Below are 24984 nucleotides of genomic sequence, written 5' to 3' on the forward strand. Positions count from 1 at the left end.
CGGCCTCCCGCAGCGGTGTCTCCTTCAGGCCCGCACACCAGCCGCACTCCCGCTGCGAGACCGCTTGGGGTTGGAGAAAGCCGCTAACCTTCATAGGTTCTTTAACCATCACCACCTGCCCCGAGGCCAAGATTCGAGAACGCGATTTAATTTACTTAGGGGACTTCATTTTGTGAGAAACCCAAATTCACCTGAAGCAGCCCGAGTGTCCGAGAAAAATCAGGCTGTTAAACCCCAAATTTGCAAATCCTGCTCGCATCAATACCTTGACAGTTTAGAGTCTGAGGTTTCTAGAAACCCACAACAGATTTACAAAATTACGATTAAGATGACTGTTTTAAAAAAGTTTTTTAGGAGTGTGTGAGCAGCAGTAGTGTGCACCACATAGAATATTATTTCCAAACTAGAAAGCCACATATGGGGGAAATCTGAGAAAGATTGGAGTCACTTCTCGAGTGTAAAGTGGGAGTGTAGACCTTTGATGGGTTTAACTCATCCTTCTCCCTAGCAGCGTTGAATTCTGATTCCAGAAGAGTCGGGATTTCAGGTTCAGACAGGTCTGGCCTCACCGATCACTCCACTGCTGTGTTCAGGAGACTTTTGTGGGTAAGACATGGTTGTCGTCTGTGGATTTGACCTCAAAAGGTTAATTGTTTTTTCCATGTATCCTTAATACAGGCCTCTCTGATTTAGGAATCCCTGACGCAGAATACTCCTTCTGGCTTGCTGTTTGAGTGTCTCTGGGGCTCCACTGGAGGCATCCAACCATTTCAGGGAGTCCAGGACTCAAAAGGATTTGCGCCCAGTTCAGGGTGCATCTTGCGTTACTGTTCGCATTATTTCAACAATTATTTCTGGTTAAATAAGCTCGTAATTTGCTACTTTGCTTTGGCAGAGGAAGGAATTTCGAATTCGGAAAGACTACTTCCAAGTGAGATTTTGAATATGACCTGTTTCTGAGTGGAATATAGCTGTTACAGATTTTTTCATCCCTAAGTTTATCGAAGTCCCCTCATACTTAATATCAGATTGTATATCCTGTTGGAGAAATATACCATAAACATTAGGTACTTTACATTTAATCTACAACAGTGTCTTTCAGCTGCAACCGGTACCCTCTCTCCTTGATTTATTAAAACTCTCACAGTTAATGTAGAAGTAGAATTCTGAACAGGGAATCTGCAGATGTGGATTCCTATTACAGCTTTGCAGTTAATGAGTATCTTGGCTTTGCTTTGGGCAAGCCACTTTATGTCTTTGAATCTCAGGATTCTCATTTATAGAAACTAAGGGTTAAGGTTCCTCTCACTTTAAATTTATGTGTTTCAGTATCATATTTAAATTATATAATCTGTCGTATTTCACCGACCTAGATTAAATAACATGTTCATCTTTCTACCCAGGATGAACTTTTTGCTTATTTATTTTACAGCTTGTAAAGATGTCTCTTTTTTGAGATACAGTAGCCAAATTCCACATCACCTTCAGGTTGTAGAACCGTCACAAATTCTGTAAGAGCAAGAAAATGCTCTGTATCTAAAACCCCATTTTAAAGAATCAGTCCTAGAAAAAGATAAAATAAAATGTTAGTGCCACAGGGAACATTCAAACCCTTTTGTTTAGTGTCTTAAATATTAATGGAATTCGTGTGTGAAAATACCTTAATCTATTCACAAACCAGGAGTTCATTTTTTTTTTTTTCTCTTGCTCAGGCTGGAGGGCAATGGCGTCATCTTGGCTCACTGCAGCCTCAGCCTCCCGGGTTCAAGCGATTCTCCTGTCTCAGCCTCTTGAGTAGCTGGGATTACAGGCCTGCACCACCTTGCCCGGCTAATTTTTTTTTTTTTTTTTTTTTTAAGTAGAGACAGGGTTTCACCATGTTGGTCAGGCTGGTCTCAAACTCCTGACCTGAGGTGATCCACCTGCCTTGACCTCCCAAAGTACTGGGATTACAGGCGTGAGCCACTGTGCCCAGCCCATTCTTTTTAACTACAGGAAAATCTACACAGCTATTTGCCTGGTCAATGGAGAAATTGAAGACAGTTATTTTTTGATGCAGTTTTAGTTTTTGTTAATTCCGAGGTAGCCCACACAAATCACAAAACGTAGAACAAAACTATTAGATCACCAATTCTGCTGTCCAAAGCTGTCCAAAGATTTGTTATGGAAGCAGATTAATTAAAGCACAAGTGAGTCCCGTGAGAATGACCTCGTTGGCTTTGTTCAGCGCTATAATAGTGGCTAGAATAGTGCCTTGCACTTGGTAGGCTCTCAATACATATTTTTTTGATGAATCAGGATATGATCTCTGGTTCTCAGTTTCTTCTGTAGTCAAACTATAGAAAACCCTTGGCAATTTGCTGAGCCAAAGTATTTCTCGAAAAAAAAAATTCCAGAATTCAACTTGCCTTGAAATACAGAAATATGTAGTTATGATGATATTGATACTATTTACTGTTTGAGAATTATAGAATGTGAGAGCTGGACAGGATTTTCAGATCATCCATTCTAATTCCTTCATTTTACAAAGAACCTGAGGCTCCAAGAGGTGAAGTGACTTCCTCAATGCCATCCAGTTAGTTAACAGCAAACCTAAAGTTAAAAAACTTGGTCTTCTAATTTCTAGCCCAGTGATATGGAATAAGCTTCCTTTAGGATGTCTGTAGCCTACAGTACCTTTCTCAGAAGATGTGGAATTGAACTGAATTGAGTTATGTTGAGGCTAGACAGTGACTTTGGAATGTAATTTTATAATTTAGGAAGTTCAGGTATCACCTTTACAAAGCCTTTGTGCCTTCACTCCTTTCCATCGCTTCTTTATATTAATGTAGGAATATGATGATGGAGTTGATTGGGGCAGGTATGGCGGTGCCTCAGCCAATTGCTTAAATTCATTCCTGAGCTTTTCTCTTTGGAGGCTAGTGGGAGGCCAAATCCAGGGTTTAGAGTTTCAGGTTATATCTGGAAATAGGATTCAGACAAGAGATTATAAGTTTTCATGATTTTTATTTTTAATCTAGTAATCTGAGTGGGGAGACAGTGGGGAGAGGAAAATGATCTTTAGGTGACTGAAGCAATCCTGTAGAAAACAGCCTTCGTTCACTCTTTGCTGGGTGTAGCATTATATGAAAATCATGTCCATCTCCGTTTCCTTTTTAGAAACGGCAAGTTCTTCATTCATTTAACAAATACGTACTAAATATCCTCAACCCTAGGGATAAAGTGATGAACGTGACACCAGAATGCACATAATAATAATAATGGTCATAGCTCTCTCTCTCTCTCTATATATATAGTGTTTATTCTGTGCCGGGCATGGGTGTAACTTCTTTTTACCTGTTAACTCTTCTAAATGCCAATAAGGATATATGGGAATATAGCACCGGCTGGGAGTTAGGACAAATACTCAGTAATTCTGGTCTAAACACTGTCTCCTCTCTTCCACACTATCCTTTGCGTTGGTCTACACTGATTTCACCATGCCTGTCTGTGACTCCAGACCTTGCACTAAAATTCCCTCTGCCTCGGATGCCCACTGTTCCCTCCCACATGGTTCACCTTTATTCATCCTTCAAATCCAGCACAAGTCACTTGTCTCTAAAAAGGCTTGCTTGAGCTCCTTGCTTTGTCCCCAATGTCCCCAAGTAGTCCCTCTCTTCCATCTGCTGCCAAATAGCTTTGTCCATACCTTTTAAAATAGCACTCATCATATTTTGCTATAATTTATCTATTTATACAGTTTATATTCCCCCTCCCTCTGAAGAACCAGGATTCTTCAAATGTGTGCTTCGTAACTGGTACATAGTAGGCCTTCAGTTAATGTGTGTTGGATGACTAAATGAAGTGTCTTAAAAGCTAATTTGAAGTATGTGAGACTTTTACTGCAATGAGCTAAGGAGCTTCTGTGTGGGGGAGATCATGAGGGGATGTGTAAATGAGGACAGATTCACTAGGAAGAATTAAGTTATTTGCCCACCCACAGCTCTGTATGATTAATTGGCTCAAGAAACAAGTGTAGTAACAAACTCAGGGACAGATACCCACCAAGACATAAAACGAGTCTGACCTGGAAATGAGGTTGTGTTACTGTTTGTCTCTTAGGAGCAGGATGATTCAGCATTCCTTCCCTTACATTCAGAGCTAAAACGTTGGTAGCTAAATGGCAAATTCTAGGTCAGATTCTTTAAATCAAGGTGTGCTTGGATCCTTTTACTTGGATCTTTGTAGTAATCAGGTGAGTCAGATTTAAAAGAGTTGGGAACGGGTGGATTCTGACTACATTTGTATAAGGAAATGGTCTTACCTCGGATCACTAAAAGGCAGCCAAAGGCTCACAGAGAAAGGATGGACTCCCATCACTGTGCAAGAAGACACTGGCAGGAAAGAGGTACCATGCTAACTTTTGTGCAGAAAACTTGATCTTTAACTTCAGTTCCCGCTAAAGGCTTGTGCCCGACATGTTATAATCCACGTGATACCACTGTACAACACTCGTGGAAAGAAAGGTCAGGGAATGAGTACAAGCACCTACCATATATTTCCAAATAGACGTGAGTGCTGCATGGATGTGCTTTACCCCTTGGGTCCACATTTATATCTGTAGGCTCACCGCAAGGGCTGAGAGTGGGATGGATGTTTAGTTTATGTTTCTAACAGGAGTTTTTACACCCCATGAACTATGTTAGGAAGAGTTTTAGAACCAGTAGATGAGATCCTTCATGGATCTCAAAGCCCTGCTCCTAGATTTCCTTTTCTTTTCTTCTTCTTCTTCTTTTTTTTTTTTTTTTTTTTTTTTTTTTTTTTTTTTTTTTTTTTTTTTTTTTTTTTTTTTTTTTTTTTTTTTGAGATGGAGTCTCACTCTGTTGCCCAGGCTGGAGTGCAGTGGCGCAATCTCAGCTCACTGCAACCTCCGCCTCCCAGGTTCATGCAGTTCTCCTGCCTCAGCCTCCCAAGTAGCTGGGACTACAGGCACGTGCCACCATACCGGGCTAATGTTTTGTATTTTTAGAAGAGATGGGGTTTCACCATGCTGGCCAGGCTGGTCTCGAACTCCTGACCTCAGGTGATATGCCCACCTCGGCCTCCCAAAGTGCTGGGATTACAGGTGTGAGCCACCGAGCCTGGCCCCTACTCCTAGATTTCTGAACCACTTGCTGCTGCTACCAGAACACTTCCACCAAATTTGTTGGGCCTGCTTGGTGGAAGGGAGTACAGCCATCACTCAGAGATGTTTGTGTCATCTCCACCCATCCACACCTCCTTGCCACTCCCCTCACTAGCAGGGAGGACACTGAATCTACATACGTCAGTGCTAGCCTCACCTCACTCCAGCCACTTCCTTGGCCACTTTACCCATTGTCCCGAGAAACAGTTATAATTTGGATTATAATTGTTTTTGGATTATAATTGGGTTTATATTGTTTTAACACAAACCTATAACATATTCTGAAAAATTTTTTATAGAGACCCAGTCTCTATAAAAATAAAAAATTAAATGGGGTGTGGTGGCAGGTGCCTGTAATCCCAGCACTTTGGGAGGCTGAGGCAGGCAGATCACTTGAGGTCAGGAGTTCGAGATCAGCCTGGCCAACAAGGTGAAACCCTGTCTCTACTAAAAAAAAAATACAAAAATTACCCAGGCTTGGTGGCACGCACCTGTAATTCCAGCTACTCAGGAGGCTGAGGCAGGAGAATCACTTGAACCTGGGAGGCGGAGGTTGCAAGGAGCTGAGATTGCGCCACTGCCCTCTACCCTGGGTAACACAGTGAGACTCCATCTCATATAAATAAATAAATAATAGCCAGGCATGGTGGAGTGCACCTGTAATTTCAGCTACTCAGGAGGCTGAGGCAGGAGAATCACTTGAACCCGGGAGGCAGGGGTTGCAGTGAGCGGAGATCACGCCACTGCCCTCCAGCCTGGGTGACACAGTGAAACTCCATCTCAAAAAATAAAAAATAAAAATTAGCCAGGCATGGTGGAGTGCACCTGTAGTCCCAGCTACTTGGGAGGCTGAGGCAGGAGGATCCTGTGATAGTGCCACCACTCTCCAGCCTGGGCAATAGAGCGAGACCCTGTTTCAAAAAAAAGAAAACATGTAACTCCAGATTCCACTATGAGAAAGTGATAAATTTAGATTACTTTGTGTTGAGGAACTGACAGGAATACTGATTCTTCATTCCTGTAACTCTGTTATTAACACTTTAGTATATTTTATGTGTCTTAATCTTTTCAACAATCCTATACATTCATTTATTTCATTTAACAAATATTTATTGAGTGCCCACTGTGCCAGGCATTGTGCTAGGCAGTAGAGATAAAATGGAGAATGGAAACAGAGGCAGGCTTCATGCTCATTATTATGATTTTATTCATTTTTTAAATCCTGTCAACAGATATCTGTTGATGGCCTACTGTGTATAAGGTACTGTTTCTAGGCACCAGAATAAAGTAGGCAGAAATCTGTGCCTCTCAAGTAGATTACATTTTAGATGGGGAAAACAGAATGTAAACAAGGTAAATGCAAAGTATAGTATATTGGTGAAAAGAGCTAAGGAGAAACAAAAGAGAACATTTCTGGAGGTAAGAGAGGGGATATGTGGCTGGGGTGGTCCTCACCCAGAAGATGACATCCATGTAAAGATCTGAAGGAGGCGAGGATGCAAGCCATTTAGATATCTGGAAGTACAGTAGTTTAGGCAACAGGGAATAGCAAGGGGGCCAGCGTGGCAGAGCAGAGTGAGCCCAGATGTGAGTATCAGGAGAGGAGATCAGAGAGGTGGGTGGGGAGGAAGCAGATACATAGGGCCTGGTGGGTCACTGAGGGACTTTTGCTTTTACTCTGGATGAGCTGGAATCCACTGAAGGATTTTTTTTTTTTTTTTTTTTAGACAGAGTCTCGCTCTGTCACCCAGGTTGGAGTGCAGTGGCATGATCTTGGCTCACTGCAACCTCCACCTCCTGGGTTCAAGTAGTTCTCTGCCTCAGCCTCCCAAGTAGCTGGGATTATAGGCACATGCCGCCATACTGGCTAATTTTTGTATTTTTCGTAGAGATGGGGTTTCACCATCTTGGCCAGGCTAGTCTTGAACTCCTGACCTCGTGATCCATCCACCTCAGCCTCCCAAAGTGCTGGGATTACAGGCGTGAGCCACCGCGCCTGGCCTCCACTGAAAGCTTTTGATCGGAGAAACGACATGATCTGCCTAATGGGTCACGGAGTCATTCTGACTATGCTGTTGAGAATAGACCAGAGGGACCAAGTGCAGAAGTAGGGAGGTTGCTTAGGAGGTTATTGCTACATTTCGGGTGAGAAGAGATTATTGGGCTAGAATGATTTCAGGGGAGAAGGTGAAAAGTGACTGGGATCGGGCATATTTTGAAGACAAAGTGATCAGGATTTTACTACTGAATCAGATATTGGGTGTTCAGGAAAGACTAGTCAAGGAGGACTCCAAAGTTTTTGGCCTGAGAAGCTGGAAGAATAAAATATGTTATTTGCTGATATGGAAAGGAAGACAGGTATAAGTTTGGGCAGGTGATGAATATCAGAACTCAGTGTGAGTTGCACATTGAACATCCAAGGGGATATGTCAGGTAGCCATTTATGGAAAGATTGGGATTCAGGAGAAAGGCTTGGCCTGGAGCTATCAAAGTAGGAGCACCTTTACACACCTATCAAGGGAGTGACTATAGATGGAGAAGGGTTCAGAGAGTGAGCTCCAGTGCTTAGTGGGCAGAGTGAGTAGGAGAAACTAGCAAGGAATCCTGAGTAAAAAAAGAAATGAAACCCAGGAGAGTGGGTGTCCTGTAAGCCAAGTGGAGAAAGTCGTTCAAGAAGGAAGATGTGATCAGATCATGTCAAATGTTGCTGGTAAGCCAGGCACAGTGACTCTTGCCTGTAGTCCCAGCACTTTGGGAGGCCGAGGTGGGCGAATCCCTTGAGGTCAGGAGTTCAAGACCAGCCTGGCCAATATGGTGAAATCCGGTCTCTACTAAAAGTAAAAAAAATTTAGCCAGGCGTGGTGGTTCACGCCTGTAATCCCAGCAACTTTGGAGGCTGAGGTGGGAGAATCGCTAGAACCTGGGAGGCAGAGGTTGCAGCGGGCAGAGATCATGCCACTGCACTCAAGCCTGGGTGACGTAGCGAGACTCCATCTCAAAAAAAAAACAGTTGCTGGTAGATGAAGTCGGATGAGGAATGAGAATTGATTTAGCATGTGCATGTAGCATTGGCAGCCCCAGGAAGAGCAGTTTCAGGTAAGTGGTAGGAAAGAGGGAATCTAAACAGTCTAGGAGTTTTGTTGTAAAGGGAAGGTGAAAAACAGGATGGGAGCCCAAAGTGAGACAGGATTGAGAGGATTTTGTTTTCCATTTTTTTTTTTTTTTTTTTGAGATGGAGTCTCGCTCAGTCATCCAGGCTGGAGTGCAGTGGTGCGATCTCGGCTCACTACAACCTCTGCCTCCTGGGTTCAAGTGATTCTCCTGCCTCAGCCTCCTGAGTAGCTGGGACTACAGGTGCCCACCACCACACTCGGCTAATTTCTGTGTTTCTAGTAGAGATGGGGTTTTACCATGCTAGCCAGGCTGGTCTCGAACTCCTGAACTCAATTGATTTGCCCGCCTCAGTCTCCTAAAGTGCTGGGATTACAGGCATGAGCCACCGTGCCCAACTGAGAGACTTTTCATAAAGAAGGGATACATAATGGTACGTTTGTGTGCTGTCGTGAATGATCTAATACAGTGGGAGAAATTGGTGATGTAGGAGAGACAGGCAAATGGCAGGAGCAGTGCTTTAAGCGGCTGAGAAGGGCTGGGATCTACCGCGTATTTGGAGGGGTTGGTCTAAGCTAGGAGTAAGGACAGTTCAGCCATTATAAGAACAGAGAAGGTAATCTGTATGTCACAGGTGCAGGTGGGTGGATAGATGTGATAGTGGGAACTTATAGAGAAGGTCTTTTCTGATTGCTTCAATTTTTCACATTGAGATAGGAAGAATGAGAAGCTAGGACAAAGTAATAAAAGTGTAAGATAAGAAGAGAAAGTGTGAAATAGTGTTGAGGTTGAGTGAAGGGACTAGGGAAGTAAAATGATTGCCAGACATTAAGGGTGCCCTTGAGACAAGTGAGCAGGTTTGTGTATTTTCTCTAGGTATGTTTCATTACAAAGGAGGAACACGAAGTAGAGGGTTGGATCGGTCTGACCAGAGTAGTGGTTTACCTAAACAGTAAGTGGGTGCAAGGATTTGAGGGTATATGCAGGAAGTGATCATGGTGCTTGCCTATGGAGTTTGAATAGGATAAGAAGGGAAGTTGAAGATATGAAGGGAGGGACGGTGAAAAGATGGTGGTACCCGTGGATGGTAGCTTCTTGTGGGGTCAATGCATAGCTGGGTCAATGTATAGTACTAGAGGAAGCAAGCTGGAAAGATAGGAGGAGTGGTTGGAGATTAGAATAAAGATTCTTGCACAAAGTCTAGAATGTAACCAGGAGTGGTAGCTGAGGTGGGATGGTGGAGAAGATCTTTGGAGAAAAGGAGGTCAAGACATTGAGAGTCCTTGGCATTGAAAGGATTCTTCATAGGGACATGGAAATCACCAATATTTCTGACAGTGTGGGAGTAAGGAGCTAAAGTTTCAAGAAGAGAGGGAGTGACCTGGGCTCTGTAGACGACTTGCACAAGAAGGGGTGATGTGTTGTGTGGCCTGATGAGATTCAGGCTGGATATTTTAGGGAGGAGAGAAGGCAGAATGGTCTGGTAATTGCAGTTAGGAGCAAGGAGGATATCTCGGCCCAGTAATCTGTGGCAAGAGGGGAGAAAACAGCCACAACTTAGAGGGCTGTTGGGGAAGCAGTGCCATTAGGTGGAGGGTGGAATGAGAAAAGGCGGTGTCAATAGCAAAGACTTGGAATCAACCTAAATGTCCCTCAGTGACAGACTGGATTAAGAAAATGTGGCACATATACACCGTGGAATACTATGCAGCCATAAAAAAGGATGAGTTCGTGTCCTTTGTAGGGACATGGATGCAGCTGGAAACCATCATTCTCAGCAAACTATCGCAAGAACAGAAAACCAAACACCGCATGTTCTCACTCATAGGTGGGAATTGATCAGTGAGATCACTTGGACACGGGAAGGGGAACATCACACACCGGGGCCTATTGTGGGGAGAGGGGAGAGATGGCATTGGGAGTTATACCTCATGTAAATGACAAGTTGATGGGTGCTGATGAGTTGATGGGTGCAGCACACCGACATGGCACGTGTATACATATGTAAAAAACCTGCACGTTGTGCACATGTACCCTAGAACTTAAAGTATAATAAAAAAAAAAGAAAAGGCGGTGTCAGAGCCATGTGGGGTCTAGAGTCCAGGGAAATGCTGTGGCATCAGAGACTGAGACTTGGATGACTGATATGAACAGAGGAGAAGAACTTGCTGAGCTTTGTCTTCATAGCTGAAGAAAGATCATGTTGTGAGGTGGTGAGGGAGATGAGGGAGGAAGCTTTGCCAGGTTCTAGGGCCCTTCCGTTTTATAGAAGAGGAGACAGAGGCCGGGCACGGTGGCTCAAGCCTGTAATCCCAGCACTTTGGGAGGCCGAGACAGGTGGATCACGAGGTCAGGAGATCGAGACCATCCTGGCTAACACGGTGAAACCCCGTCTCTACTAAAAAATACAAAAAAAAAAACTAGCCGGGCGAGGTGGCGGGCGCCTGTAGTCCCAGCTACTCGGGAGGCTGAGGCAGGAGAATGGCGTAAACCCGGGAGGTGGAGCTTGCTGTGAGCTGAGATCCGGCCACTGCACTCCAGCCTGGGCGACAGAGCAAGACTCCGTCTCAACAAAAAAAAAAAAAAAAAAAAAAAAAAAAAGAGGAGACAGAACCAAAGAGATTTTTGTGTCTTGCCAAGCTAAATGATAGCAGCTAAATAAATCAGGTCTCTGACTTGAAGGCCAATACTGTATGCACTTTGCCAAATTACCTTTCATCTCATGTTGTTTCGACTTCTTGAAGGGCCTTTCCAAGGAGTTACTTATCCCTGAGACATTCTTGAACTCAGTGCCTATAAGATGCAATGTCTTACTGTTGATTTGTTTGAGAGGTAGAGATTATGAATTTATTAGTTTTTAACATTTCTTCAGAGCTTAGAGGCACGAGGAGTCAACATTTTCTTTCTGAAACTTTCCTTGATTTTTCTCTCTCCCCAGGCAGAGATAATCATCCTAACTGCTCCTTCCTCCTTTGCTCTCCCTGGACCCTGATGTAGGTCTGTTGGAGCACTTAGCGCATTGTGTTATAGTCAGTCTTCTCTCTCTCCCGCTGCTCCACAAGACCCAGGTGCTCTACACAGAACATTGATAGCATTAATAACAACTGTGTGTTGTCTGTCTTAAACTCCAGGGATGTTGTTTGTTTTACTCACACCTCTCAACTCCCATGCCCAGCCCTTAAGAAGACAGTGCTTGTTCCTTCCCTGTCAGTCCCTTTGGCTTTCACCATTTGATTGCACCAGGGCCCGGCTTCTGACTACCAGCACCTGCACCTGTCAGAGGGCTTTGTCTAGTACAGGATCCCATGTTGCCCACACATGTATTGCAAGCCAGAAGGGTCAGGAAATTAACACCATGCCCCTGGAGCAGCCTTAACCGAAAACTGAGTTGATGTGTAAACACTTGAAATTGGCTGGGCCTTGTGGCTCCTACCCTGAGAGGTAGACATTATGAGTTTATGAAATCCCAGCAATTTGGGAGGCGGAGGCAGACAGATCACCTGAGCTCAGAAGTTCAACGCCAGCCTGGGCAATATGGTGAAAACCCGTCTCTACAAAAAATACAAAAATTAGCCAGGCATGGTGGCTTGTGCCTATAGTCCCAGCTACTCAGGAAGCTGAGGCAGGAGAATCACTTGAGCCCGGGAGGCAGGGGTTGCAGTGAGCCGAGATCATGCCGTTAGCCGAGATCATGCCGTTGCACTCCAACCTGGGCGACAGAGCAAGACCCTGTCTCAAAATAAAAACTTGAAATCATCGACTCCCTGGCCTCTCAGGTGGAATAGCTGAAGTGCATGTACTAAGCCATTTCCTAGAGTTCCTCAGCAGGATTCAGCTCTGGTTGCTGAGAGGTGGTAACTCACTTGATAAAGTATGTTTTGTTTGCCTCATTCCCTTCTCTATGCCCCTCCCAGCGTTTCCTGAAATTACTATCCAAGTAGACTACTTGCACTTAAATCCTTGTCTGATTGAGCTTCTCAGGAAACCAAACTAACACTGGGCTTGACCCAAAGTAGGTGCTAAATAAATATGCACTGAATGAATATGTGAAACAATAAATGTGTTTCATGAGTGAAAAAAATGAGTATTTAAGTTATGTCTCTCTGTTTCTCTGTCAGGAGACTATAATCTCCTGGTAGGCAGAGACTGTCTAATTCAACTTTGTATTCCTGCTTAATAGTGTGTTTGAGTCATACCAACCAGTTCAGTAAATGTTGAATTGAATTAAATCACTTCAAAATCACAGTTAGTGGAAAGAGAAAATGGCCACATAAATGTCTGTGCATTTTAGTGAGGTGGAGGTGAGATTTCTTTGGGCATTGTCACAAAGAACTTTAAAAGGGAAGGAGGAGGGGTGTGGCATCTACTTGTTAAGAATAAAAATAACTGTTTAGGCCGGGCGCGGTGGCTCAAGCCTGTAATCCCAGCACTTTGGGAGGCCGAGACGGGCGGATCACGAGGTCAGGAGATCGAGACCATCAAAAAAATACAAAAAACTAGCCGGGCGAGGTGGCGGGCACCTGTAGCCCCAGCTACTCGGGAGGCTGAGGCAGGAGAATGGCGTAAACCCAGGAGGCGGAGCTTGCAGTGAGCTGAGATCCGGCCACTGCACTCCAGCCTGGGCCACAGAGCGAGACTCCGTCTCAAAAAAAAAAAAAAAAAAGAATAAAAATAACTGTTTTACAACAAAATGCTGTGGGTGGGGTAGGAAGAAATAAGGGGAAAGGTGGAAACTGATGGAGGTGCACCAAGTCATGTTTGGATAACACATCTTCCTCATAACACAAGATAATCTGAAATGCTAAGTAGATTGTCTTATTTATTTATTTATTTACTTATTGAGACAGAGTCTCACTCTTGTCCCCCAGGCTGGAGTGCAGTGGTGCGATCTTGGCTCACTACAACCTCTGCCTCCTGGGTTCAAGCAATTCTTCTGCCTCCCGAGTAGCTGGGATTACAGGCACCTGCCACCACCCCCAGCTAATTTTTGTATTTTAAGTAAAGACAGGGTTTCACCACGTTGGCCAGGCTGGTCTCGATTTTCTGACCTCAGGTGATCTGCCTGCCTCTGCCTTCCAAAGTGCTGGGATTACAGGCGTGAGCCACTGCGCTTGGCCTATTCATGTTATTTATATAGTTGATTTCTTTCTGGTAACTTCCAGAGTTTCACTGCCAGCCACTGTTACGTGATCCTGCTCAAATATAATGGTTCTAAAAGCTACCATAAGTGGGGTCCTTGTTTGTTATCATGCTTTAGTTTCCTGCTGTTTTCTTAATTTTTCTGCTTGTTTTGTACATGAAGGTTTTTTCTGGCGTACCAGACATCCATTTAGTATTGAAGCTTTCTTTAGTGAATCCAAGGATGCACACGTGTGCACACATATGTGAGTGACATGCATGCACAGGTTGGAGGGTGATGACTTATGTATCGGCTTTGTGTAAATGCAAAGACATTTATAGTCAAATCTATTCCAAGGATCTGTATTATAAGGCACTTTTAATTTAAATGAGGTAATATGTGAAAGTTCTTAGCAAATAACCTAAAACAATAGATGCTCAGTAAAAATCTTGTCCGAATTCTAATCTGAACTACAGCACCTTTTATTATCCATGCCTCTGCTTCCCTCTATTGGTGTGATCACTGAGAATGGTTAAGTTTTAGAACTCTGCTTTCCAATAAAGATTTGTTCATGGCTGAAGTTATTTCTCTTTATCATAAAGTGCATTTCTTTGCTATTGCACATACAAATACGTAAGTCTAGTTAAGAAAAATTTTTTGTGTTTTTGAGACGGAGTTTCGCTCTTGTTGCCCAGACTGGAGTGCAATGATGTGATCTCAGCTCACTGTAGCTTCTGCCTCCCAGGTTCAAGTGGTTCTCCTGCCTCAGCCTCCCAAGTAGTTGGGATTACAGGCATGCATGCCACCACGCCCAGCTAATTTTTGTATTTTTAGTAGAGACAGAGTTTCACCGTGTTGGCCAGGCTGGTCTTAAACACCTGACCTCAGGTGATCCACCTGCCTTGGCCTCCCAAAGTGCTGGGATTACAGGCGAGAGCCACTGTGTCCAGCCTAGTCATGTAGAATTTAATTGAACCCAATATATGGGTTAGAAAAAACAGACTCTGTTCTTTGGGAAAAGTTATCCTGGTTTTCTATCTTGTTTTTAATACATTAAAATATTTCCAAATATAAATAGAGAATTCAAAAGGAAATCAGAACACAATTACCCACAAAAGTAGATTATTCTTTTTTAGAATATAGAGAAAATATTTTGGTTTCAAAAAGTTGATTTTAACTGGGTTGGCAATTGGTCACTGTCCTAACTTGTTTGAGGTCTGATCTTTTTTCCACTAATATTTTATTGACCTGTTTGGGGATAGAGTGGTCGTTTTAGGTTTTTTTTAGTGGTTTGAGGCTAAACATAATAAATCTGAAGCCCAACCCATGAGTCTGGGAGACCCTAGAATATTCCGGAAACAACTCAGCTGCCTCTCCCTCTCCCCAAGTTAAGGTGATACCTAAGAGCACTAGGGTATTCAATCACATGAAGCCTCTGCTTGGAGGGCATGAGCCTCTGAGTGTTGAGGGCTTTCCTTCTGTTGACCAGCAACCAAGCAGAGCCCTGTCCTTCCTGGTATCCTGCATCAGCTCTTCATTCCTTTGACTTGAGGTCCGTAGATTGCAGCGGAAATGTTAAGGATCCTGGGAAAGGTGATAGATTAAGCTCCATCCTACATTAGGTTCATTAGGTCCTTTCCTGAGCGGAGATGTTAATGGTGAGAGGGAAATCGCTTACATGGTTAAAAGGTCTCAAAATTTACAGACAGTTTTGCCAAGGGCCAGCCTTAAATCCAAATTGTCCTTGGCCATGGCTGTGTAGAACTGTTGCTCCCACTGAAGCCACTATGACCAGCTGCTGCTTGTCTCCTACTACTAGAAATATGATGGCAGTGACAATGGCAAAGAGCAGGGGGCATGTGAAGTTGCCCATGGCAAGAATGTCAGAGCTAGGGCCAGGCATGGTGGCTCACGCCTGTAATCCCAGCACTTTGGGAGGCCGAGGCGGCGGATTACAAGGTCAGGAGACCAGCCTGGCCAACATGATGAAACCCTGTCTCTACTAAAAATACAAAAAAACTTTAGCCGAGTGTGGTGACAGGCGCCTGTAATCCCAGCTACTTGGGAGTCTGAGGTGGGAGAATCGCTTGAACCTGAGAAGTGGAGGTTGCGGCGAGCCGAGAACGCGCCATTGCACTCCAGCCTAGGCGACAACAGTGAAACTCCATCTCAAAAAAAAAAAAGTCAGAGCTGTGTCAATGGGCAAAGATTGTGATTAGTTTTGCAATTGCGTCCCTAAACCTGTCATGTCCCTCTCTGCACAGGGCTGGACAGCCAGCATGCATAAGACCTGTCTAACTGCTTAGTAGAGCCTTTTGGGCTATACTTTAACCCATTCCATTCTTCATTTATTAAAGGCTTCAGTTGGAATGAGCCAGGCCCAAAGATTTACCTTTGGAGAAGAGAGATGAAGTCCTGGTAAGACTTCCTAGGTCTATGTGAATCTGCTCGTTGAGGCTGAGTTGTCTCTGTCCACTTGTGGTTGGTATTTCCAGAAATGATTGAATTCTTTTCTTCCCATTTAGAAGTTTGTTTGTCTGTGGTCTCATGTTGGGATTTGAAAGCCAGACGTTTTTGCTGCTTCTTGTTTCTCTAGGTCATGTTTCTGTTGTAAAGCTGTTTTTCCTGTGAGGTGGTAAAAATCTCCATAAATTGTCCCTACTTTGCTTAGTAGAATGTCTGTGTAGTAATAATGCCAGTGCCTCACATATGTATAGCATTTTATAGTTGTCAAAGCATTTTCACATATATTATCTGACTGTGTAATGTTGTCCTGGGTGTTCTGTATTTACTATCTTAAGCCACTTGAGTATTTTTCTTTTTTCTCCAACCACTTTTGAGGCTGCTACACATGGTTTACTTTTACCTTTCATATTATTTCCCCCAAGGGCTGTAAGTGGCAATGGAATTTTTCAAAGAACAGTAAGGGCATCTAAAAGTGATACAGTTTTCTGACAGCAAAGTGAAGATAACTTGGATGCTCTTTATAAATCATCCCTGAGAATTAGGTTCCAGTTCCTTGGATTCACACGATCAGTGGAAGTACAAAAAACAGTTTATTGTAATGATTGTACCTACGCCTCCCCTTTTTAATCAGTGAAATATCTCCTAGAATGGGGGAAAGGGTGCAATTCAGAGCCATAGAATAGTTTTGTGGGTGTTTTGTTTTTCATCTTTGTGCTTAGAGTTTTTGTATTGATATTATTCATCACCTGGTGGAGAAATTGTAACTTCATTAGCACCCTTTTCCCCCTAGAATTATGTGGTTATGCAGTATAATATCACTTACGAAATAGAAGGTGCTTTGGGTTAAAGCCTATAAAGTGTCTCTGTAAATTGTGTTTTAAAGTTTTTTTTTGCCTGGGCACAGTGGCTTATGCCTGTAATCGCAGTACTTTGGGAGGCCAAGGCAGGAGGATCACTTGAGACCAGGAGTTTGAGACCAGCTAGCCTAGGCAACATAACAAGACTGCATCTCCCCAAAATTTTTTTAAAAATTGGCCAGGCATGCTGGTGCACACTTGTAGTCCCAACTACTTGGAAGGCTGAGGTGGGAGGATCGCTTGACCCTAGGAGTTAGGGGTTGTGGTGAGCTGTGATCACACCACTGTACTCCATCCTGGGTGACAGCAAGATCCTGTCTCTAAAAAATAAAATAAAATAATATCATATATTCTTTAGAGCATGTTAGCGATTCCTTCAAGGTTAATTAGAGCAGACCAAGTATAATTCCTTGAACTAGCTTCTCATTGCCCTCCTCATTCCATATCCTGTCTGTATCATTCCATCACCAGATTCTGGGTGCACCATAGAGACCTAGGTTATGACTTAGAGTAATACAAGCCATAGGATGTCAGGACTGGGAGGGACCAAGCGAGTTGCTGTGAACCCGTCTTACCCTTACATGCTGTCTTATACCATCTTTGAGTGATGAGCCTTGGCCCTTACATCCTAAGGGAGTGGAAAAGGATCTGTTTTGTTGAGCCCAAATCCATCTCCCTGTAACTTCTATTCAATTCAACAAACATTGAGTGCCTACCATGCAGCAGGCACTATTCTAGGTGCTGAGGATGCATCAGTGAACAGACAAAATAATGCTCTTATGGATATCTCTATCTCCTGGAGTTACAGAAGACAAGCCAAATAATTCTTCTGCACTGAAGCCCTTCAGAAACCTGAAGACTGTGCTCATGTTCTTCTGAGTCTTCACTTCAAGTTAATATTCCTATTTAACCCAGTGGAATATAGCATCACGTCTGCGAAGTGGATCGGTTGTCTTTGGATGCATTCTAGTTTTCTTTGATATTGAATTGAACTGATTTATTGAATTGAACTGATTTTTAGTAGATGGATTTTTCAGAAAGTTTTTTTGTTACAAAGGTAATAAGTACTTGGAGAAATTTTGGAAAATACAGATAAGTATAAAATATAAAGAAGAAATTACCTGTAATTCCATTACCTACCATTAAAATGTTGGTGTATTTCCTCTAGCTGTTCCCAACTTGTATCTGTTTATATAGTTGAGATCATAATGCATTATTTATAATTTTGTATCCTGTTTTTTCACTTAACATTGACATTTGTGCATTATGTTGATAAAATCATTTAAATGGTTGCATAGCTGGGCTCAGTGGCTCATGCCTGTAATCCCAACACTTAGGAAGGCCGAGGCGAGTGGACTGCTTGAGCTCAGGAGCGTGAGATCAGCCTGGGCAACATGGCGAAACCCCATCTCTACAAAAAACACAAAAATTAGCCGGGCATGGTGGTACATGCCTGTAGTTCCAGCTACTGGGGGGTTGGAAGTGGGAGGATTACTTGAGCTTGGGAGGCAGAGGTCACAGTGAGCCAAGATCACGCCACTGTACTCCAGCCTGGGTGACAGAGTAAGACCCTGTCTCAAACAAAAAAAAAAAAAAAAAAAAAAAAAGGCTATATAATATTCCAGTCAGATATAAAAGAGTGGTAGGGATTCCTGAAGTGGGTTAAACTATTTCCTTTTCATTAAGCCTTCAGCCTCCCAAGCCACCACACTTTGAGTCATACTTGTCCTATGGGAAGGAAGGTGACTATATATCTCCTGTGGATTCTTTTAACCTAGATTATTCTTGATATGCTTTGTTTCTGCTCATTCCTTTGTGTTTCCTCATGATCATGCTCTGCCCATTTGTTTGGCATATAGGGTTGCCTGTAGAGTTTCTTTGTACACCAGGATGTCCAGAGGGCCATTTTTTGAGGCTCTGTTCCTGCTAGGTTCAGTCTTGAAGAGTCTGTTGGAACCATTTCTTCTGGTGGACTAAATGACAGCAGGCACAGCACTCACTGTTGTCCTTGAATTGCAGGCCTCCAGTTAAACCAGAAGGCCCTCACCACCTTCCCGGATGTAGTGCTTGTGCGGGTACCCACACCCTCAGTGCAGTCAGACAGTGACATCACTGTCCTGCGACACCTGGAGAAGCTGGGCTGCCGGTTGGTCAATCGCCCACAGAGCATCTTAAATTGCATCAACAAATTCTGGACGTTCCAAGAACTGGCTGGACATGGGGTCCCCATGCCAGACACCTTCTCCTATGGTGAGTCAGCTTGAAATAGCTTCCCAAATCATGTGCATCTCTGTTTTCTTTCCCTAGAAACCTTCTAGTATCTTTGTTGGTTTTGAATGTGAGTCTGTTGATTCAACATCTTGGCCTATCTGAAATCTTTATCCCGGCCTTTCTATCTGAAAATGCCTTGGCGTCTTCTCCTCTGTAAGTCATTCATTAAATACATATCTGGTACACACGGTGTGCCAGGCAGCATGCTAGGCACTGGGCTACAGCAGTAAGCAAGAGGCTCCTGCCCTCAAGGCATTCCCAGTTCATCAGAGGCAGAGGACAAGTAAACAGGCAATTTCTGAGCAATGTAAAACGTGCAGTGATAAGAATCAGATGCAGAGCGGTGCAGGAGTACATAGGAGAGCTCCCAATGGCATTTAGACATTGAGGAAGGCTTCCTAAAAGAGCTAACATAAGCTAAGCTGAAGTTATCTAGCTAAGCGAAGGGAGATGGTGGGAGGGGGGTAATGTAACGAGAGAGCAGAATATAGAAAGACCCAGAGGGGAATGACCCCTGATGTGTTGGTGGTAATCTGAGCAGTTTGTAGAATGTTAAGCGAGATACAGCTGAAATATGAGGCTGGGAAGACAAGAGGGCACTATATACAACGTGTGAAGGAGATGAGGGTTAACCCCGAGACTAACAGGAAGTTCTGGGAGGGCTTTAATCAGGGAGGTGGCCTGATAAGAGTTATAGTTCAGAAGATTGCTTTGGCTACACTGTGGAGGAGGAATTGGAGAGGGGCAAAGTAGAGACAGGACAAGTAGTGGTAGGTTTTTAAAATAATCCAAGTGAGCAACGATGGTCTAAACTCACGGTGGGAATGAAGATGTGTGAACAGATTCAGGAATTGTGAAGGTTGTAGAAATAATAGAACATGATGATTGATTTATATGGAGAGTTTGGAGAGAAATCAAGAGTGACTGGGTTTCTGATTTGAGCAACCAGAGGTGAAAGCAAACATTCGCTAAGACTAGAAATGTGGAAGGAAAGAAGCTGATTTGTAGGTAGGGGGTGAAGGATTATAGGGGAGAGACGATTTCAGTTTGGGACATGATCTGTTTGAGGTGTCTGTAGTACACACAAGTACAAATATTTAGTAGGCAGCACACAAATGAATCTGGAGCTTCTCAAAGAAGTGCAGACTAGGGAAATGGAGCTGGAAACCTTCATTAGGTGAGGTGAAGTCCCAGGAATGGATGAGAGTACTCAGGGAGAGTATGTAGGAAGAAAAGAGGGGTGATCTGTTCACCTAAAATGGTTAAAATGGTGTATTTTATGTATATTTTAACACCAACATTTTTTTTAAAAGAAGGGAATCCTTTAGGGCAGTGGCCCCCAAGCTTTTTGGCACCAGGGACCAGTTTCCTGGAAGACAATTTTTCCACAGATGGGGGTGAGGTGGGGGAGGATGGTTTCAGGATGAAACTGTTCCACCTCAGATCATCAGGCATTAGTTAGATTCTCATAAGGGGTGCACAACCTAGATCCCCCCGCATGTGCAGTTCATAATAGGGTTTGAGCTCCTCTGAGAATGTAATGCCGCTGCTGATCTGACAGGAGGTGGAGCTCAGACGGTAATGCTTGCTCACCTGCTGCTCACCTCCTAATGTGCCGCCGGGTTCCTAACAGGCCACAGTCTGGAATTAGGGGTTGCGGACTCCTGCTTTAGGGAATGGATGCAGGAAGAGGAATCTGTAAAAGAAACTAATCACTTGAGCCCAGGAGTTCAAAGCTGCTTTGAACTATGATCATGCCATTGCACTCCAGCCTGGATGACCGAATGAGACTCCATGTCTTAAAAGGAAGGAGGGAGGGAGAGCGGGCAACTTGAGAGGTGAGAAGAGAAAGAAGAGAGATCATAGAAGTCAGTGGAAAGTATTCCAAGATGGATGGTGTAATCAAGAGTATTGTGTGATTCCAAAAGGACAAGTAACATAATGTGACGTGTCAACACTGATGTGTGTGTTGGGTTCAGCAACAGGGAGTTTAATGAATACAGCTTCAGTTTAGTGCTGGAAAGAGGGATGAGGAAATAAATGGGAAGTGAGGAAATGGGAACAGTGGGTTTCTATAACTCTTTCTGTGGCTCAATGGTAGGGATACAAAGTTACAGTGAAGGGGTGATGCAGGGTCAAAAAACAGGGACTCTATTTGCTTATGATGGAAGAGAATTGAGCATGTTCAAAATGCTTATGAAATTAGGAATTGGGAGGTTGCAGATACAGCAGAGAGGGTGCAAGATCCCTGGGGAGGTGAGAAAGGGGGTCTAAAGCACAGTGGGGCAGGGATGGATTAGGGGGACCTCTCTTACTGCATTGTAAAGAAAGGAAGAAAGGATGGCTAGAGAGAACGTAAGCTTATCAGCGGGACGGCAGGAAGCTGGGAGTTCCCTTCTTAACAAAACATCCTCTTCATGAAGATGCCCCTAATTACCTTCATGACCTCATTTTCTTTTTTTTTTTTTTAAGTCATTAGCACTCTTGTAAACTAGGCAGGTCTTGTTAGTATTCTAGAGTATTTTGCTTTGCCTGTGGTAGGCAGAATAATGCCACTCCCCCACCCTGAGATACCCATGTCCTAATCCCTAGAACCTGTGATTATGTTAGGTTATGTGGCAAAAGGGAATTAAGGCAGCAGATGGAGTTGGTTGTTAAGTAGATGACCTTAAGTTACGGAGATTATTCTAAATTATCCAGGAGAGCCTAATGTTGTATGTGTCCTTAAAAGTGGAAGAGGAAAGCAGAAGAGAGAGTCAGAGGGAGATGTGACCGAGGAGGAAGAGCAGTGATGCCGTGTGAGGACTCTACCTGCTGTTGCTGGCTTTGGACATGGAAGAGGGCCATGAGCCAAGGCATGTGGGTATCCTCTAGAACCTGCAAAATGCAAGGAAATAGATTTTCCTCTAGAAAGGAATGCAACTGGCTAATCTTTCTTTTTTTTTTTTTTTTGAGACAGGGTTCTGCTCTGTTGCCCAGCACCAGTGGCATGATGTGGCTCACTGTAGCCTCAACCTCCTGGGCTCAACTGATCCTCTCACCTTAGCCTCCCGAGTAGCTGGGACCACAGACGTGGACCACCACACCCAGCTAATTTTTGTATTGTAGAGATGGGGTTTCACTATGTTGCCCAGGCTGGTCTCGAACTCCTGAGCTCAGGCAATCCGCCCACCTTGGCCCCCACAAAGTGCTGAGATTCCAGGCATGAGCCACCACACCTGGTCTTGGCTAACATTTTTTTTTTAGCCCAGTGAGACCTGTGTTGGACTTCTAACTATGCGGAACTGTATGACAATAAATTTGTGTTGTTTGAACCACCAAGCTGTAATTTGTTACAGCAGTGAGAGAAAACTAGTGCCCCACTCTACCTACAAAACACATCGATCCAGCAGCACATTTTTGAGAACTAGGAAGCGAATGAAAAGGACCTCTGAGCAGCCCAAATACGTGTCACAAACTCCAACAAGCATTGAACCTCCCTCTCTCACTTCATGAATGGGAAAGCCCTCCAGATTCGTGTGAAACCTAGTTTCCCCTGTGCTGGAAAAGTCATCTCATAAGTTGCTTTGTCCTTTCCAAGCCCACAGCAAAGAGAAGCAGGAAAAGAGACTTCTTTCTGCTCTATACTGACAGCAGCGAGAAATCTTAGTTGACATCTGACAGCAAGGAATGTGACAAACCACTAAAAAACCAGGTTCCCAAACTAGAAAGTGCACTAGTTTGGTGCCATTGAATAGAGGGCAGATGTAGTCCCTTGGGGCATTACAGTGCAGTCATTAATGTTCATGACATTGACTCTAAGTTACCAAGAAAAGATTATGTTTGATACAGTATATATAGGAATCCAGGTTCATAAAACAATTTATAAATATTTTCATGCACATCATTATTCATATTTTTTAAAATTAAGGCTTATAGGAGTATGGTGGAGCCAGTTCAGGCTTCAGAGTCATACCTTAATTTTGAGTGAGACAAATCCCCAGGCTTGGTTTCTTTGAGTGTTGATTTTCTATTGCTCCATAATGAACCTCTAAAAACTGAGCAGCTTCAAATGATACCCATTGATTACCTCATAGTTTCTGTAGGTCAGAAGTCTTGTCATAGCATAGCTGGGTTCTCTGCTTAGGTCTCCTTAGGCTGAAATCATGGTGTCAGCTGGGGCTGTGGTCTCACCTGAAGTTTGGGGTCTTCTTCCAAGCTGCCTGATTGTTGACATCCAGTTTCTTGTAGTTGTGGGACTGAGTCCCCCACTTCCTTGCTAGCCATCAAGTGGGGACATTCTCTGCTAGAGGCTGTCCTCAGCTCTCTGCCACATGGCCTTCTCCACAACATGGCAGTTTGCTCCTTCAAGGCCAGCAGAAGAGTCTCTCTGTTTCACCATTTTTTTAAAGGGACTCATCTGATTAGGTCAGGCTCACCAAGGATCATCTCCCTTTCAGTTAACTAAGTCAATCAGAGGAATGATATCCCAACATATTCACTGGTCCCTTTCACACTTAGGGGATTATACAAGGTGCGTACACCAGGGAGCAGATATCTTGGGGGTCCACCTACCATAGTCATTGTAAAGGGAAAGGTATCTACCTGTATGATTGTTACAAGGATTGTGAAGCCTTTACCACACAGAAGGTACCTGCTAAATGTTGGTTTCCTTACCTCTCTGCTCCCACCTTTTACCTTGCAGGTACGTAATGTGTGTCTGTTGAATCAAATGGGTTTGAGTGGCCTTAATGAGAGAGATGAGGCCTCAAGAATTCCTACAGAGGGGCAGGGCTGGGGTGGCCACTGCCTGACCGTCAGCCTTACCTTCACTGACTTTCACCTTTTCTTGGCAGGTGGGCATGAAGACTTTTCAAAAATGATCGATGAAGCCGAGCCCCTGGGCTACCCAGTTGTGGTGAAGAGCACACGAGGCCACCGGGGTCAGTGCCACCTCTCCAGGGCTTCCTGGGTAATCAGCCCACTCGGGCTGCTGCTCTGCCTGGACAAGACATTCCTCAAGTGCTGCTTAGGAAAATGGAGCTCCCCTTTGAGGAGCTTGCAGTGTCTCTTCCTCCTTGTCCTTTGTTCTTGCTTTTGTCAGATCATGCTCACCTCTTCCTCGAACGATTGCAGTCAACTCCTGACTTATTGCTGATCGGTTCCCCTAACTCCGCTGCCAGTGCCTCTTCTGTTCTTTTTTTGAAGTAATTTCTCTGAAACATAGATCTATTCTTGACACTCTCTCGCTGAAAAACCCTCCCAAGACCCTGTGCTGCCTATTAGACAGAGTCCATATTCCTCATCAGGAAACTGAAGGCCCTGCACGAACAGCCTCAGCCTTCCCTTGCAGCCTTCTGTGGCCACGTGAACCTTTCATAATCCATTCCAGACTACTTCTCATTCACCACGTAGACCATGCATTTTCCCCTCTTTAAACGTCTGCTCTTGTCCCTTCGCTGAGAATGCCATCTTTCTCTGCTCACTTGGTCAACAACTTCTGCTCATCCTTTAAGGCCAGCTCCAGATGTCGTTTCTTTTTCACACACATCCCTGCTCTCCCTCCCTGTCTTCCAGACAAAATTAATTGCTCTTCCTTTTTTGTTTCCATAGCATTTTGTATGTGCCTCTAGCAGAGTGCTATATTTTGTAACAGTTACAGGTTTATATGCCTGCTTCCTTTACTAGACTGCAAGCTGCTCAGTGGTGGGGACCAGATCCTGAGCATCTGTCTCTGTAAGGCTTACTGCAGTGTTCAGTGCATCGTAGGGACTCAGTAGGGACATCAGCAACAGAAAGCAGTCCTCCTGCAGTACCTGAGCAGGTGCCTCATCGGGATACCCAAGTGGCATGCTTAAACGCTCCGGGCATCTGGAGTGAGGGAAGGTCACCCTAAATAGATAGTAGTGAGCAACTACTATGGTGTAGGGACTATGCAATAGAAATGAACTAGACAGCACTCCATCCTGGGTGACAGAGCGAGACCATGTCCCAAAAAAAAAAAAAAAAAAAAAAAA

General features: G+C 44.0%; 1 protein-coding gene across 1 annotated transcript in view; it reads left to right on the top strand.

Moving 5' to 3' along the window:
- The window catches only part of RIMKLA (ribosomal modification protein rimK-like family member A), a 54384-nt gene that overhangs the window by 5022 nt on the left and 24378 nt on the right, over nucleotides 1-24984 (top strand). The window contains exons 3-7 of the mRNA XM_012001908.1: nucleotides 509-606; nucleotides 694-870; nucleotides 4433-4550; nucleotides 18737-18967; nucleotides 23824-23910. Coding sequence (XP_011857298.1) covers nucleotides 509-606; nucleotides 694-870; nucleotides 4433-4550; nucleotides 18737-18967; nucleotides 23824-23910 — 711 coding nt within the window. The remainder of the gene's footprint in view (nucleotides 1-508; nucleotides 607-693; nucleotides 871-4432; nucleotides 4551-18736; nucleotides 18968-23823; nucleotides 23911-24984) is intronic.

The sequence above is a fragment of the Mandrillus leucophaeus genome, unplaced genomic scaffold (genome assembly GCF_000951045.1).
Source record: "Mandrillus leucophaeus isolate KB7577 unplaced genomic scaffold, Mleu.le_1.0 Scaffold67, whole genome shotgun sequence".
NCBI lineage: Eukaryota > Metazoa > Chordata > Mammalia > Primates > Cercopithecidae > Mandrillus > Mandrillus leucophaeus.